Below are 17,267 nucleotides of genomic sequence, written 5' to 3' on the forward strand. Positions count from 1 at the left end.
CCTAGTCAGGAGTGAAATGGGATTACCCGGAAGGGGAGCAATGATCTGTTTTTCTCCAGGCTATGCAGCTCACGCCGGCAGAAAATGATCCCTGTTTAGCCTCTCTGAGGTATGGTGTACTTTCGAAGTATGAAGTCTTCGCCCACAGGGGTTTGCGAGAGAGGGACCAAAAAGCTAGGATGCTCACAGAAGTCAGCAACAAGATTGCGCGGACCGATCTGGGAACAAATTGCTTTCCTGATCTCAAAGAACGCCTCCGCAAGAAAGGCATATGCCCGAAGGCAGGCTGGTTGATTGATGTATTCCAGACCTCAGGTGCAGAGCCACACAACACTGATGTTCACTTCCTCTAAATCCGTCCTTCTTGATCAGGCCCGTTTTCAACCTTTGAATTATCATCTGCGTGCCCACCCTTATTCCAGATTGCCTGGAGTGATCACAAAACTGCGCATAAGCGTTATAATGCGACACAATTTGGTTTGCAGGTTTTTGGCACCATACCCCTTTTAAAACCCTTCGGACACTCTAAATCAAAATGATCGTTAATTTCCCTGGAACCCTTTGCGGAACAAGGGGATTGCTTGCACTGACGAGCAACAGTAAACCATCGTGGTCGCTTTGTGAATGTTTCGCTCTGTCCGCGGTGTGATTGGATTGCCTTGACGTGCGATGCAGCACTTTCTACTGTTGCAAGTCATCACGCCTTGCAAAGTCTAGTCGTGGAGTAACCGGTGTATCAAGTGGCTTGGGATCAGCCTAAATCGATGCTGCAAATTGCAATAGCGGGCGCATATGCCGTTTGTGCACGACCAGAGAGTGTTGGCTTTGAATGCTGACTGCGTTGCATGCTGTCCAAATGAGGGGCATGGGGACTTGCTGGCAGCAGGAACTTATCAGTTGAACACATCTACTGGAATCAGGAGTGGGCTTCTGTACACTTACAGTTTGCAGTGCGATCAAGACGGGGAACAAGCCTTGCATGACCTGGACACCATCGACTTACCAGGTATTGCTTTTTCCTTGGAAGAGCGATCTATGGTACGTCAAGCTTTTCAACAATTGCTATCATTAATACTTCGACGCTTTTGTAGGGATCTTTGAGATAAAATGGGATCCCGATCCTAGTGCTGCGACACCTTCTCTAGCACTTGCCCTCACGAATGGCACAACGGCTCTGGTCAGGATTCGAGAAGAGGGGAAAGCAGGCGTGACTTGGCAAGTAGAGGTTGATGAAACAGCACTCACTACTTGTGTAGACTTCCAGACAGATTCAGCTTGTCCAGATAGATTTCTCTGTGTCAGCACTTCTGCTGGTTTCTTGGCTACACTGAAGGTGCGGGTTTCCTGGCAACGACTGCCTTCTAGTGATCTACTTAAGCTATAATTCACCTCTTCGGCTTGGCAGTGAGCGTGCACGCGTCCAGTGAGGTGTTAGGCTGTGACAGCTGACTTGATTGTGCCAAGGTAGAAGGATCGCGAGCTATGATGCTGGAGAAGTGGTCAGCGCATGACTTGGAGATATGGGCCTGTGCATTTGTCTGCTGGCAGGTGAGTACAGTCCTGTTAAAGCATCTATGAAGCATAGAACTACGAGAGACCTTTGGAAGACGTCATTTTCTTGTACGCAGAGAGATCTGGTTTTCTCGGGGGCAGATGATGCTTGCTTGAAGGCATGGGACATCAGAGCAGCCAAAGCGGCACCAGTGATTGTCAACAGGTTCTGCATCAGTTCCCATGCGCACACCTCTTTTGAGAAGCAATACAGTCCAAGCCATGTCTGGGGGATGTGCCGTTAAGCAGAGGAGCATGCCCTTCCCTTTTTATTGTTGCAGGAGAGAACATGGCGCAGGGGTGTGCTGCATCCGGCCTAGCAGGGAGAAAGAGCATGTCCTGTGTACCGGATCCTATGATGAACAAATCCGCATATGGGACACGCGCATGGTCAGCCATCCTGTGGTCACAGCCAAGGTGTGTAACTCACTTGGAGCACGTTGTTTGCCTGCATTGCATCTTCCGGCGAGGGTGTGTGCCCAGCACTCCCCGTAGCTGCAGGAGTCTTAAGACCATTGCCTGACGAGTTTGTGCAGTTTTCACTGTATCTAGGCTCTGCCCTGCAGTAGCCTAAGATGTGATATCAAACCTTTACAGGCAGCCACAGGGGGAGGGGTCTGGCGAGTGAATTGGCATCCTCTGGATAGCGACCTGCTGCTGGCAGCATGCATGCACAATGGCTGCTCGGTGTTCAGAGCAGATGCAGCGGCCGGGTTGCTCGAGGCTGTAGCTCACCATGATGGACATGGAAGCTTGGCATATGGGGCTGATTGGTTCTGTGGGGAAGCTGCTAGGGACCACCATATGGTCGCCTCCTGTTCCTTCTATGACAATCTCTTGCACGCCTGGAGCTATTGATTACGGTATACAAAGGTCGTAACTGTCCTTTTGTTGATATCCAGGCTAAGAGTACGCTTAACATTGCCGATGCAGAAACAATCTGCAGTCATCGCTGCGCAATGCCACTTCTAATTGTCCAGTCATGGTGCCAATCAATCTCATTGAGCACATCCCTTGCAGTTTCTACAGATTTCTCAAACAAATGAACACGCATCACATGCACAAGCACTGGGATGTTTGAAGAATATCTCCCAGCGAACAGGTCAGCATTGGCCAAGGCGTGCAACTCTAGAATCAAATCTGATGTCTCCTCACAGTGCAGGTCTCTTCCTGGTCTGCTTGTTCCTGCATGATTGTACTTCTCCTGCCAGTGCCCCCCCACCACTCCACCAATCCGAATGGGATAGCAGCCCGTCATGTTGACAAGGCCGGCGGTAGCCACTTCTATTGCACTTAGATCATCACCGTACACTAAGCAAGTCCCGAGAGGTGCCATGTCATTATCAGAGGCCAATTGTTGAACATTGAGTAGCCATTGGTCGTGCTCGAACCATTCAATGTGTCTCCCGGGCATTTTTTCAAGATTTTTGTCGCCTGCAGAAGCAAGACACAGCTGATGTGCGCAGGCCTTCATTAAGCATCGGCGCCACCAGATCCTCATGCACACAGTGAAAACAATACGTACATGACAGGACATGAGCATCTGTGCCATGCATGTGAACAGCATCTGTGAAAAGCAAAGCATCATGAAGATCGCGTACCTGCCCTGACGTGCACGGCCAAGACAGGCCTCCTGAGAGAATGCAAGTATGATTGCTGCCGCCTGAGCAGCCATTCCATCTCCTTGCTGGGCTGCCATAACTCTCTCAAGGCCCGCCCCATGGCGTCAAAGGCTTCCTCAACTGTCCAAGCCTGCAGACAATACCTTATATAAGGTAGAGCAAGTTTCTTACTTCCGTCAATCTCTCGTAGGACTCACAAAAATCACTATCAAAGCAAGGAAGCAGATTGCCACGAGCGAGACCTGCATCACTTCATGAGGAGACCATTCAGTGCCTTCGTAGGATATTCTTGGGCACTCTGGCACCACTTCATTTCGATCTCCAGCTAGTGACCTGCATGTACCACACATCAAGTAAGACTGCATAGGAGGTCCACAGAGTGGCAGTTCTCATCGCGGACTCAACCCAGGCTTCAGAAAGCCCATTTCTGTCGATTTCAGTCGTAATTCAATTTGTAAGACCAGCCTGACTGATAGGCCTGTGAAGAAGTGCGCCCATGAAGGACTGTCATTGCACTTATATGCCCAGTCTGTCTCATCCAAGTATACGCTGATGTTGCTGCTGCTATAGACAGCTCTGGTCATCAGCAAACCCAACACATTGCTGCCAAATCCATATTTTGAGGTCTTGTATACAAGACATGCTGGCTGCCGCTCTGCGCCTGCATGCAAAGAATAGTTGCTGTGAAGAGCAAGGCATGATTGTTGCCTGTTTGTGATTACCATGGTGGTGATGTTCACAGTGAAGACACACCCGCGCCATTGTTGTGATGGCAGCTGAAGGAAAAGAGCGCATACCTCTGCTGGTATCACCAGCGTCAAGACAAAGTCCTGGTGAAACAATGAGCAAGGCAGCCAGAAATCCTGCACACTCAGCTTTTCAGTGTCAGGCTGGTGCGTAGGTGTGCTTGTGCGACATTAGTTGTGACCAATACCTGGAAGAGAAAGGGCGCTGTCCCGGCGCTGCTTTGACTCCGCCATCTCCTGGAAGCATAATATGCTTTGTGTTCACTGGGATTTGACATGTGAAATGGTTTCAAAGGGACACGTGCATGAATCTCTGCCAGAGGGTGCCTTGTGAAGCAGTGGGCCATCTCTCTAGCCGAGACTGCTCTCAGACTGGGCTGACCTTCCTATGACAGTGTTATGTTTGGAGGTATACAGGTACGCGAGATGACAGTCACAACGGATTCGTTGTACTGAATAGCAGTCCATGGCGCCGAGCAATTCCCCAGACAACGTGCACTGTTCTGGCGATGCGGGGATCATGCGGCCTACCCGGTTCTCAAAGGCTTCAGGTAGTCTTGGCACGTGAATAATGGCCGAAATCATTTAAGATCATTGGAAGTCGCCAGAATCCTTTTGCAGATAGTTTCGGGCTGCTTGAGAGTTTTAAGGGAGCGTGTGCAAGCGTTTCGACGGAGACTTAGAGGAGCAGAACGATCACTCGAACACGATATATTGCAGTGATATCAGTAACTGCGACGTATAATGCTGATCTAGTTCCTTATTGCTGTCCAGCTTGAGTAGAATACTCTCCAACGCCACAACCTTGGATTTGGACTTTTGAAGGACAAGAGTTGCCTAGATGCAGACATCCGGAAAAAAAAACAGGAATACCAGATTTTAGTCCTAATATCAAATAATGTCAGTGATTAAAGAAGCTGCCATTTGGACGAGGAAGAAACGTCTTTAATTCGGAAAGAATTTCGGAAGGTGACGGGATCAGAGCAAGGCAACACCGTCGACTGGAGAATTTCGAGATCAGTGCCGCTCAATTGCCTTGGACTTCGATGGCCAATTCCAAAATTTGCACACACTTGCGTATTTGTTTGCTTTCAAGGTGATTGCATCGTCGCAAACCACACCTGTCATCGTTCCTGAAATCTGGGCTAGATCACATCAATGCTCAACAGCCTTGGAATGGGCCGGAAGGTCCAATGTAGAGCTGGTGTGAGTTTTTGTGACGAAACATTACCATTAAATTGATCCATGAAGTTTGAGGGATCAATCTGTTTGTGTTTTGGTGCTGGTCCACCAACCCATCAGTAGCCAGCAGATGAAGGAGCTCCCTAAGATTGCAATACTGTTGCTCAATGGACGATCGATACGCAGTCAAGTGAGTAGGCTACATCTTTCTGAATAGAATCAGGGCATACGCATGCATCGATGCCCTCCTACTGAAGACAGAACAAGTAGGACGCTGGAAAGCCAACCGGCCTACCTGCTACGGCGGCTGCTGTCTTCTGCCAGGCCCTTGATACGAGCCCGGCTAGCGGGCCATACAAGGTGACCACCTGCAGCCACTTCACTCTGCCATGCTCACAGCGGCCTAGTACCAGTTGGACGTCTTGCAGCATGCATTTTCCGGGCGCTTGTTGTTGCATCCTTTATCTGACATATGAAAGGCTTGATTGCAGAGTTGTGTGTGGGCCGGACGTGCCAGGGCATGCTCAACGCACATGCAGGCATGTGCCGCACACCTGCCTGCCTGCCAGCGTTCTGCATGGCAGTAGACAGCACAAGCCCACAAACGTGCTGCAAGCCCTGCTGCGCTCCAGATTGCGCAGTGCTGCGGCACCCGCATCCCGCCAGCGCACTTTCACAACTGCTGCAGCTGCTGGGGCAGCCCCTGCAGGGCAGATCCCGCCGCAGGAGCAGGCGTCCATGGTGAGTTTCACACACTCAGTCTCGCCTCTGCACTAATCCAACGTTTGCAGACCCCGCGGTCAGAGCAGGATGACAACATGGGGTCAGATGCCTGCCTTGCAAGAGGTTGCATTGATGGTCTGGAATAGACGTTTGCACTAGGCACCCAGGTTTTGCATGGCCAAGCTGGCAGGCCAAGGACCCATGAAATCTGTCGTACTGAGTCCTGAGCAGGCTTTTGCCGGGTTATTCTTCTGTAGCATGGAGGCCTGATGTGTGCAGAGGGGCAACCATTTCCTTGGTTGAGTAACATGCACCTCATGTCAGTGGCATCACGTGGTGTGTGGCTGACCAGGAGGCTCAGGCGCACTGGGAGGGTGTGCTGGGGGGCGTGGATCGGCCGGCGGCGCGCGAGATGATGGCTCAGCTCGACCTGCGCCATCTGCTGGGCCTGGCCGGGGGCACCACCTACGGCCGCGGCCGCAAGGCCCCCCTGCTGCCCTTCTTCACCTCTGTCAAGCGCGAGCACCCCACCAAAGTCCTCCTCGTGCGAGTGCGCCCTAGCCTTGACAATCCTTGGCTTGTTGACAATGTTTGTCTTGACCCAGCTGACAATGGAGGTATGACAGAAAGACATTGCGGCGCTGCTCTTGCGGATCAACATGATATTGTACTGCTTGTCTTTATTGCTTGATGCACCTCTCTTTTCCGAGCCAACCCACAAAATGCTGCCACCTTCATGCCATATCACAATCTGAATTGAGATCAGACATACCTCGTGCTGCCTGCAGGTGGGTGAATTTTATGAGACCATGGGCACGGACGCGGTGGTGCTCATGCAGTGGGCCGGCCTTAATCCCATGGGCGCCGGCAACCCCCCTCGCGCCGGCTGCCCGGCCGCCAACATCCGCCGCACGCTGCAGTGCCTCGTGCAGGAGGCCAACCTCTCCGTGGTGCGTATTCTTGCTGGGTGTGATCATTCTCTCAATGTCTTCATAGGAAAATGGCGCACCTTAAAACAGAGGCGAACTCCGGCGCCTCGCTGCTTGAAGGTTGAAGGGCCCATCACAGAAGGACATGCTCAAGACGATGGCAGAACTTTGCTGGAAATTCCAATACTGTAGTTGAGAAGAATGGTTGGGGAAAGGTGGTGTGCGAGGAGGCGCCGGAGCCGCGCTCGTACGGGTCAAGGACGAAGCAGAAGCAGCGCTTTGTGGCGGGCATCGTGACGCCCGCGCAGCCGCACTACCTGTATGGGCTCCTGGACGCCAATATGGACCCCTCGCTGGGGGGCACGCCTCCCATCCTCGCCATTGCCGCCTCCGCCGGGGGCTACAAGGCGCGCATCCTGGCCTCCCCCTCCTTTCTGTGCAACATGTAAGCGACTGTAGGCCTGTCTTGGGCTGGGCACCTGTGTCCAAGCTCCTTTGAAGCTCTACTGGCGGTCCATTGGTGAGCTGCCTGGAAGCAGGGGAGGTGAAACTCTTTGCTTGTAGGACAGCAGCTCGCTGCTTAGGCAGAGTGGTGTTGCTCTGTTGTGTGAGGCGCCGTGGTTGGACCTGCAACAGGTGCTGGAGGTCCAGTCGGACATGATGACATGCGCCATCACAGAAGGCCTCACCGAGGACGCAGTCTCTGCTCGCCTGCACCAAGGCATGTTCCCACCTCTATCCAAGACCCATCACCTCTGGAATCAGTTTGCAGGACCCTGCACAAGGAGCAGATGTACACATCAGACCTTGGCGAGCATCTAATACTAGCTGTGACATCCTCACATTGAGCCTGGCGCTGCTGCAGGGGGACTGTCGCCGCCGTTGTACATCCACTCAAGCGTGGAGGGCAGTCTGCAGGGGCGCTTGTCTGAGGGCAGCGTGGAGTCCGAGTGGGAGCAGCGCGTCGTCCAAATCTTCCGCTCCCAGGTGAGCGCCATGTCATGTGAGCCTTCAAAAGTGTTGAACTCGGCCAGAATGTCTGTGAGACATCTGGCAAGCTTTCTACGTGTCTCGTGCTTAGTGCTATTATTCTGTGCGGGCTCAGGTGGGGATTGTGAAGCGATATAATGCGAGGGATGCAGAGGAGGGGCTGCTGACGCTACTGCGCCGCGATTTGTGTATGGATGCAGACGCGCCCTTCACTCGCATCGCTGCCAGACCGGGCGAGAGGTAAGAATGCAGTTAAAGAAACAGCGGGAGCCGATGTGTTTTGTGTGGATGTAGGCTTGCTTGCTGCACATCAGGCCCTGCCTCATCTGTAAGAGCTGAGTCACCTGCTTTTTGACAGGCTATGCCCCATACTAGTTCTGCTAGGACATTGGCTGCTTTCTTCATGGCTCAAGCAGGTCCTGACCTCGATGTTGCAGGAGTGGATGGCAAATTGCATGCATGTTGAAAAGATGTGGTGGTGCAGGCCGAAGCCCTTGTATCACAGCACAGCGAGCCAGATGGGGCTCCATAAAACCAAAGGCATCCCCAACCTGCTGGACTATGTCCTCCCGCGCAATGCACCCCAGGTAAGCACACCCATTTCTTCACACAAGCGCCCAATCAATGCTCCAGTGTGCTTGTCAAGTATCTCACATCAGGCTGGCTTCCCCATGAATTTGAAGGATGCTTGCATAGACTACAGTCTCCTAGTGTGTTGCTCTTGGGCAACACACAACTCACAATCTCCCCTTCCCTTCACAGGGGGCGCGACGATGGCTGCAGCGCCTCTTGCTACTGCCACCTACACCAGGAGTGGCCGCCGCTTCGTGGCAGGCGTGCAACTTCTTGTCAGGTGCACCGTCTGAATCTGTGCCAGCAGGAGGCATGACATTGCCTGCCAATGACAAATATCATGTGCACGTTCTCTTGCGTGAAGGCACACTAAGGCAGAGCCAGTGGTCCTCGCAGAAACGGTGGTCCCGCTCCCACACTGGACGATCCTGGATGCTTCAAATATCACGCTGAAGCTCAAGAGCCAGCAGGCGACGCGCAGCTTCTTTTGCGATCTGGCAGCCATGCTCAGCTCTGTCGCGGACGGCGCTGCAGACCCAGGTCTGCTCTTCATCTGATGTCCCATCCATGACCCATCCATGTATGAGCGCAAAATCAAGTCCACTTGTAGTTTTTTCCCATCCTAGCAACACCCTAGAAGCCCCTTTGTGTGCCAAAGGAACTCTGCCTATTGCCGTCTTTGGCATTGCCGTGCCACGTTTGTTGTGATCAGCTTTTTACCAGGCTCTGTGTCATGCACTGATGCTGAGATCATCCTAAGAGAGGGGTTGGTGGTCCATGAGTAGGTCCCATGAGCGCTGAGTGATGGCTGATTGGGGTGTGCAGAGCTGCGGCGTCTGATGGAGTGCCTGCTGGTGGTGGCCCAGGCCGAGACGCGGTTCGGCTCTGATCTCGACGGCCTCATACGCGCCTGCAGGTCTGCAACACTGGACTTTGTTGAAGTGGCGTCATGTGAAGCTTATTTGCAGAAATGGTGCATGTCTGTCCTGCTACCCATGCTTAACTGCTGAACATGCTAGTGAGCAAATTAGCGATCACGCTTTCTGCAGGCTCGCTGTGAAGGAGATCGATGTGGTTGTCGACCGAACGTCATGCGGCCGTTCTGATCGGAGTGACAGCGGCGGCGGAGAGGTGAGAACTTCCCCACAAGAACTTTGTGTAATATACCTTGGTTTTAGCAGCCCGTATCGTAAGCTAGTACTACCTGTGCACATTTGCGGTTTGGTAGTTCTTGAGTGCATTCGTGTTTGCTTCAGCAGCAAAAGGCCCAATTGAACTGGACATCCCATGGCCATCTACGCATGTGTACAACAACAACAGAAGAATTAGCAGCCGCAGCAGCGGCATTGGTCAACATTCCAAGCACATCTGACAAGTTCACCTTTTGGTCATATGCTGCAGGTGGATGGAGGTTTGGAGGTCATTGGGCGGCTCTTCACAGCAAATGAGGGGTTTCGCGGACAGATCAGGGACGACCAGATGGAGCAGTACATTGCTGAGGTACGTATGCATCCCAACCGATGCAAATCAACCTATCTTGTGTCCTCATACACGCAAGGAGACCAAGTCAGGGGCGACGCTGATCATGACTTAATGCCTGACTTGGAGGTTTCGACAATTGAGGTCATGAGCAGTGCACGAGGCAGCACTAATGGCGAATTAGTGGCATGTGAACAACCTCTGATCATCTTCATCTTATGGCCATTAAGGCCCTGCACCGGATGCCTAGACATCCCCAGCTCGTCGAGCCATGAAAGATCAGGAGTCCTTGTGAAGCTACATCGAGGGTTTTGAAACTGAGATCTTCAGTGTGGTGGTGCGCGCGCAGGTGGAGGCCGCTGGGTCGCGGCTGGAAGCAGAGCTGGGGCGGGTGCTGAGCGAATGCATGGGCGCCTGGGAGGCAGCGAGCAGCCTTGCAGCGCTGCGGCCTGTCACCGTCTACGACCCCGTCAACGTTGCTGTCTGGCTCAAGGCCATCGCCAAGTCGCCGGTGCGCAGCCTTCTCGTTTGCGGGCTTAAATTGACAATGGTGGGTGCATCTGAATATCTGGGCGAATGCCAGATGCGTGATGGTCGTCGTATGGCTGCTGCAATTACTTGTGCTCATCTGCTATCATTAATCAATTAGAGCAGAACACAGGCACTACCCCGGGCAATTTGAGCTGTCATGCTTGATTTGGCCAATCAGCAAATGCCCTGCTGCTGCATATTCCTTTCAGGGCATCAGCAGCCGTGCTATGCCCTGCCACGTTCTTCAAGCACTGCTGCTGCGTGCGCAGGTGCACAAGGAGGCAAGCCGGCTGGGGTTGATCCACCCACGCGACCGCAACGGCTCCCTGGTCACCGACCGCTTCTCCACGCCGGAGCTGGAGGCTGCGCTGGAGGCGTACCGCTCGGCATGCACGGCAGCCGTCGACCACGTGCGGGACCGCCTGCGCACCCTGGCCGCCAGCCTCACGGTGCGCATCTTTGAAGTATACCTTATACTCTGATCATACAGATTGTGTGGATGGCTGACAGCCTCAGGGCATGCCTCTTGGAAGGAATGATGACACAGATTGTGTGGAGGCCGATAGCAAGGGTGGGCACAACAGTGTGGATGGCTGACAGCCTCACGGGGTGCCTCTTGGAAGGAAATTTTACAGCTCTGATGACACAGGTTGTGTGGAGGCCGTTCATAAGGGTGGGCGCAGAGACAATATACCTTGCCTTTTTATTCATTTTGACCTGTCGTGATTTCACCAAGGTTGTAGGCATGTTTCTGGGGTGGCCAGCTTCATCGATCAAAGGAATTGGAATGTCCTTAGGGAAGGAAGCATCACACACTGACATGGGCTGTTTAAGTCACCGTGCTTGACTCCAGCTTACAGTAAGTCCACTGTACGCCATCCTTACGTTACCTGCATCACTGTGTTCCCGACCTTAGCAGCCTGCACGTGTGTTTGGCAGGCGATGCTGCCGGAGCTGGTGTGTGCGTCGGTGGTGTCGACAATCGGCGCGGCGCTGGATGCACACGTGCGGCAGGCGCGCGAACGGCAGTGGGCGCAGCCGCAGCAGCTGCCGCGCGTGCACGACGATGCCCCCCGGCCCGCCATGCAGGTGCACAGACCCCCTCAAAACCTTGAATACCGCTGCATTCCATCCGCACTTCTCGTTAATGGCTACTGATCCATGCCTTCATGTTTTCTGTTGGCAGAGGTCATGGTCCATGGGGGTGGGATCATGCGCCGCCTCGCGCGCCGAGCCAGGTGCAGAGGTTACATATTTTGCATTGTAGCCCTTGTATTTTGAGAGTGTAAGGCAATCATGAGGCAATGACATTTCTGAGATGGGGCCAGCAGTACAGTGAAAACCTTGGCAGGAACACAATGAAAGCCTGGGCAATACTGGGTAGCTACTGAGCTGGGGGCTGTGTGGCTGGCCAGGTTGAGGGCATGTGGCCCTACTGGCTGGACGGCGCAGCGCCCAGCACCGTGCGCAACAGCTTCGCAATGAACTCCATGCTGCTGCTTACTGGTGATGACCCGCTCTAGCTGCACAATCATGGATCCGAGGCACGATGAAAGATGGAACAACTCTGTGGCGCAAGGCTTGCATTCCCCATCAGCCACTGTGCCAGAGAACTTACATTGCCTGTTTTGGCGCAGCCATGATCACCACGGCCCAGCTTAGCATGTGCCCAGCTAGAGCGCAGGTCCTACACGTCGTAGAACATGTCAATCTCCAGAAATGCAAATTGTCAGCACTGAAAAGGTGGTGGGCGCAGGGCCCAACATGGCCGGGAAGAGCACGGTGATGCGCGGGACGATGGCGGTCGCGCTGTTGGGCGCATGCGGCCTCTTCGCGCCGTGTGACGCGGCCGCGGTGCCGTACATTGACGCCTTCATGCTCCGCACCTTCTCCGCGGATGCCCCCGTTGAGGGTCTGTCCTCCTTCGCCATTGAGATGACCGAGATGCGGTGCGTGCTGCCCCCATCCCTAATTATCGACGCTGCATGTGCCACTTGGGCATGTGGCATCCTCTTTGCTCCTCCTTCAAAGGCGGGCTTTTGAGACCTGTCTTTCATCTTTGAATAGGTTGGGGGCAGGCGAATCACCTAGAAACTCCACCAGGAATGAATCACACACTGCCACAACTTGTACTCTGCCACTTGTGCTGTCATCAATGCTCATGTCCAGTTCCCAGCCGTCCAACACAGCCCTGTGCTTGTCCATGAAGTGAAGATTGCTCACCTGCAACACATCGAAAGCTGTAGCTAAACGGCATCGCTGAGCGTGCGAGATCACTGGCGGCAGGTATGTGCTGGAGGACGCGGGTGCTGATGCGCTGGTGCTGGTGGATGAGTTGGGGAAGGGCACGGAGGTGCGCGCGGGCGCTGCGCTGGCGGCCGCCTTCTTGGAGCGCCTCACTGCGCTGCGCTGCAAGGGCATCTTCGCCACGTGCGCTCCGCCCTATGCCGCGTTTTCCTTAAAACTGTCCAAAAGCCTGCAGGTCCTTAATCCCTGCGGTTCGCCAGGGGCATGCTGTCTTTCTGCGGACTGCCCTCCTTGCAGACTGGCGATCTGCCGAAGACGGCATGCGTGTTTGAACGAAACTGTCACCTACTATTTAATCCAATCGGTGCACCAAGACCAGAGTGGAATTGAGGTCAAGAGGCTTGTCAAGAGGTCAGAAAGGGCAGGGCAACCATTGGCAGTGATCCTGACTGATCTTTGTGGATGGTGCGCCCAGGCACCTGCACCCGCTGCTGGATTTGGAGCTGGACGCGCCCGGGCTGCGTCGCATGAAGATGGGGACGCAGTGGGAGGAGCGTGAGAAGCACTCGCCCCAGAGCTCCGAGCTGGACGCCCTCATAGAGGCGCAGACCCACTCTACCGCCACCGCTCCACGTCTGATTTGCGGTCCTCCCCCTTCTGCTTCATATGCTCAACTCTGTTGTGGGCAGAGAGAGAGAGAGAGAGTGGATCAATCCTCCGCACTCGCTGGGCACATCTGCCATCCGTGACTCACCATGCCTTGTTGCATCTGGTGCTTTGTGCTTGGGGTCCTGGCCCTGCGCATATTGTTGCGCTACAGGCGTTGCTGTCAACACTCTACAGAGTTCCTAGTGCAAACGTGCAAACAGCAACAAATGCTGTGCAGGCGGGAGGCGGCAGGTGCCCACATGGCGCATGGAGGAGGGTGAGTGCCGCGACAGCCTGGCCATGGAGGTGGCCGCACAGTGCAAGCTGCCGCCAGACATCGTGGCGCGCGCGTCCCACCTCTACAATGTACCCCCTCCCTGCCCTGCCCTCCACCCTGGATGCCCTTTCACCCCTGTTCAGTTTGCGTGCTGCGCCGGAGTCATCTGCACAAACCAAATGACCTACGGCACCCACTTCCTGACAGCAAACTTATTATGCTGCATTGATGATGAACATCTTTTGCACAGAAGCTTGCATCCAGGCGCAGGCTGCCAGCTTCGCTGTGCTGCTGCTCTAAATTGACTGCAGGGGAAGGAGATTGTGGTACAGTGGTGTAATATGTGCACATCAATTCATAGTGACACCTGCACTGTCGTTCCGCAGACACTGGAGGCGCCTGCTGTGTTGAAGGCAATTAGCCATGTTCCTGAGCATCAGCATTCGCTGGCTGACTCATCAACATGTGAGACGGATGATCAACAATCCGCAGAAACTCCAGCTTCATATACCAAGAGCGGGTGAGACAGGGAATTGATCATCCCTGCATGTGTTGTGCGGCATTGTTTCATTAATTGCCCAGCAGATCCCTAAATGAAGACTCTGGATGGCCATCGTCAAAAGTGAGGAGTGCCTGGTATAGCAGGCTGAAGGGCCCAGATATCTTGAAGGCTGCAGATGTGCTCCGCGCATCTGCTTTGTCGCTTTTTCCAATAAACAAGTCTTCACACGATGCAGCCACGGTGTGCCATGAGGAGGTGGGGCACTTGCACTGTGATTCTTGCATCTTTTTCTTTAATGATTTCCTCAATGCTCAAGGTGTTTGCTCAGCGATGCCTCGAACATGAACCTCACGTTGCTCACAGGATGCCAGAAATTGTGCCATAGAGGAGGAGAATAGCTTGGCCACAAATGGCAACGACAGTCTGCAAGGGATTTCCTTGGATGACCTGACAGTCCAGGTGAGCTTTCGCACACCATGCATGGCTCTCAGCGACCAAACTTTCTAGCCAAAAAATTGTATTGTTCTTATAACATCATCGGTGGGTCTTCCGTTTGGAAACAATGAGAATTTGCATTGGCAATCCCATACATTTCTCCTTGAACTGCCCAGGAAAGAGAGTCTGGGATGTTGATGAGGGCATTTTTGGCTTGACACCCCCTGGCGTGCCATTCTGGCTGACCAGTTCTGTGCGTGCAGGTGCTAGGAGCGGGGAAGGTGCCGCCGCCCAGCACGGTGGGCTGTAGCTGCGTGTATGTGGTGCGGCGCGAAGACGGCTTCTTCTACTGCGGAGAGTCTGACGACATCAAAGGTGCCTTCTCAACCACCCCGGTGCTGTTTGACCCTAAACTCAAAGCCCTTTTGCAAGGATCAGGAGTTTTGTGGTAATTGGCTGCTGTTTGGCTGCTGTTGGAGCTGCAGGGTGCAGGATGATGAAGCCATGGCTCAGTGCAGTCTGTCACATTTGCCAATGCAGGGCGGTTGGCGAGGCACAGGCGAGCAGGGCCTGTCAAGGGAGGCAGAACTATGGAGGCGGTCTACATGGCAGTGCCTGCTGGTGCGTCCACACACACCTGCAGCTTGTCTTAGAACTCCAAACTTAAAACTCAAACCTGCATGCCTTGAGGAGCCCAGCCATGCAGCTGTGCCCGTGCAAGTAGCATTATGTCTTGTATTTGGCAGGCTGTGAAGCCAAACCACGGCACTTTTAGAGCCAAGACAGAACAAAGTGCATGTACATGTGGTGTTTCTGGGAGCGTTTTTGCAAGCCTGATGCAGGTTCTATAGCATGCTAAATTGTGTTGATGTCCCCTTTCCCAGGGCTGGCGGGAAAGAGCGCAGCCGCGGCAATAGAGGCAAGGGCGATTCGGGAGATGCGGGATGCAGGATTCCCTCTGATCTCGGACCATGATGCGCGCACCAAGCGCACACCTGAGCAGCGGTTAAAGCAGGCCGTGGCTGCCTGAACACGCATGATCCTGTCAAATGGAATGGTAGGGAATTGTAAATGCCAGCTATTCTTCATGGCCGCCGGTGTCACCGGTGGTGTCAAACAGAACATATGAATCCCCCGTGCTTCATGCAGGCCTGCTAGGACATCCTTTCACAAAGAGTATGATATGTCTGCTATTTTCCAAGTGCTCTTTACTGTATTTGAAAGGTAAGCAAGGAAAACAGGAAAAGGGCGACAGAGGAACATGCAATCCTGAAGTACTCCCGCTCTTTGCATTGTCACCCAAAGCGTAGTCTGCTGAGTGACTGGCAATCAGCCAGAAGTTTATACCTTATGCCACATGCAAAGTGAAGGTTCCTGTGAGAATTTTCAACAATTGCTGAAGATTCAACCCAAAATTCCCTGCATGGCAGAGCGCCACGGATGACTGAAAGCGAGGCGCCATACGTGATGGCTGCAAACGATGCTGGGACGACCTGCAAGGCCTGGTGAGGCTGAAGGCATAGCATGCTAAGGTGGAACAACAGGAATTGACATCCTAGAGGCCTGAGCCAAGGTGAAATGGTCTCCTCTGCGGGTGACGGCGCTCCGGCGCTCCGGTCTTGAAATCCACAGGTTGAGGCCCACGCCTGAGCCGCCCGGCCAAAGGATACACACGGTGTGAGCAGCGCAAGCACGGGGCGAGGCCACCCAAGCGAGGCCAGTGTCCCGAGGGTTGAGGGGGCAAGTGCAGGGCCGGCCTCGTCGGGTCCCTCGACCCGAGGTACCGGGTGCTTGAGGCCCCATTTCGCGCTGGCAAATGGTGAAGGCGCAAGGAGCTCGGTCGAGGCGATCTGTGAATCTAGGTCTATAGGGAAAAGCACACAAGATAAGAAGCCGGGTAGTGCCCGGGGTGGCGGCACTAGGCCTCCGGACGCCGAAGAAGCACGGTGTGGGTGCTGCGGCCGGGGGCGACGGACCTTCCTCCTCCTGCTCCTGTGGCTGCTGGCGCTTCCCGGTGCGCGGGTGCCTTGTGATGTCTCAGTGTTGCACCCACGTCGAGTGCGTGCCCGTAGGCAGGAAGGCGTACATGCTGCCTGTGCTCCGTCCTTTATTGGCATGAGTGCTCCCGTGCGGCTGGCTGTGTGGCTGAGAAGGTAGTGGCCTGCTGCTGCGCGCGACTAGACCCCACGATCGGTCGGGTCAGGAGCAGCCAGCCACATGGCTGTAGGTGGCTCAGACTGGACATTGTGTCTCCATGCGGCCGTCAGGGCTGTGAGGAGTCGGCAGGTAATCGCGAATTGCGCTGTGCTGGTGCTCCGGGCCGCGCTACATGTTGCGAACGTGGCTGATCCTGACGATGCCCAGCCGAGCCTCGTCCTCCCATGCTGGAGGCTGGCCCACCGGCATCGGCGAGATGCCTCTTGAAGAACAGGGGCTGGCTGAGGACAGCATCGTAGCTGAGCGAGTCTCGCTGGAGGCGGCGATGAGGCTGCAGCGTCTGGTAAGCGTGCACGTACTTCCACGCGTGCCGGTGCGTGCTTATGCCCCTGCTGGAAAGCTGGAGAAGAGCAGGATCTGCCAGCTGCCGAATATGCTGGTGGCGCGCTGAGAGCCACGCTGCGCTCCTGAGTAGCCAGAAGTCATAGAAGGCCTTCCAGACAAGCTCCTCTGGCTCGGTAAGCAATCACGTGCACTGCAGGCACTCGAGTGCGCCGGCTGCCCTAGCGACATGTACGTCGTTCGCGGCGAATTCCTAGGCGATCTGCTCGGACACCTCACCTCCGGCGGCTCTCTAGTGGGCAGTGGCAAGGCCTGCCTGGCCTACATCCAGAC

The 17,267-nt window shown here is 54.4% G+C and overlaps 2 protein-coding genes across 2 annotated transcripts; both read left to right on the plus strand.

Annotated features, from left to right (window-relative positions):
• The first annotated feature begins 648 nt into the window (after positions 1–648).
• COCSUDRAFT_54528 (WD40 repeat-like protein) lies at positions 649–2,692 on the plus strand. Its single transcript, XM_005644522.1, has 6 exons — positions 649–1,006; positions 1,092–1,333; positions 1,465–1,548; positions 1,629–1,717; positions 1,833–1,968; positions 2,149–2,692. The coding sequence occupies exons 1-6, from the start codon at positions 793–795 to the stop codon at positions 2,407–2,409; spliced, it is 1,026 nt and encodes a 341-aa protein (XP_005644579.1). The 5' UTR covers positions 649–792; the 3' UTR covers positions 2,410–2,692.
• Positions 2,693–5,268: 2,576 nt separating this feature from the next.
• COCSUDRAFT_58259 (hypothetical protein) lies at positions 5,269–15,465 on the plus strand (the record flags this gene model as incomplete). Its single annotated transcript, XM_005644523.1, has 26 exons — positions 5,269–5,291; positions 5,641–5,842; positions 6,177–6,374; positions 6,613–6,774; positions 6,969–7,198; positions 7,338–7,546; positions 7,619–7,740; positions 7,859–7,983; positions 8,228–8,330; positions 8,506–8,596; positions 8,713–8,856; positions 9,142–9,232; positions 9,366–9,447; positions 9,718–9,816; positions 10,145–10,306; positions 10,596–10,775; positions 11,266–11,415; positions 11,742–11,832; positions 12,083–12,275; positions 12,613–12,756; positions 13,049–13,206; positions 13,460–13,587; positions 14,364–14,459; positions 14,699–14,810; positions 14,976–15,056; positions 15,320–15,465. The coding sequence occupies 26 exons, from the start codon at positions 5,269–5,271 to the stop codon at positions 15,463–15,465; spliced, it is 3,522 nt and encodes a 1,173-aa protein (XP_005644580.1).
• Positions 15,466–17,267: the final 1,802 nt, after the last annotated feature.

This window comes from Coccomyxa subellipsoidea, assembly GCF_000258705.1.
Source record: "Coccomyxa subellipsoidea C-169, whole genome shotgun sequence".
Lineage (NCBI taxonomy): Eukaryota > Viridiplantae > Chlorophyta > Trebouxiophyceae > Coccomyxaceae > Coccomyxa > Coccomyxa subellipsoidea.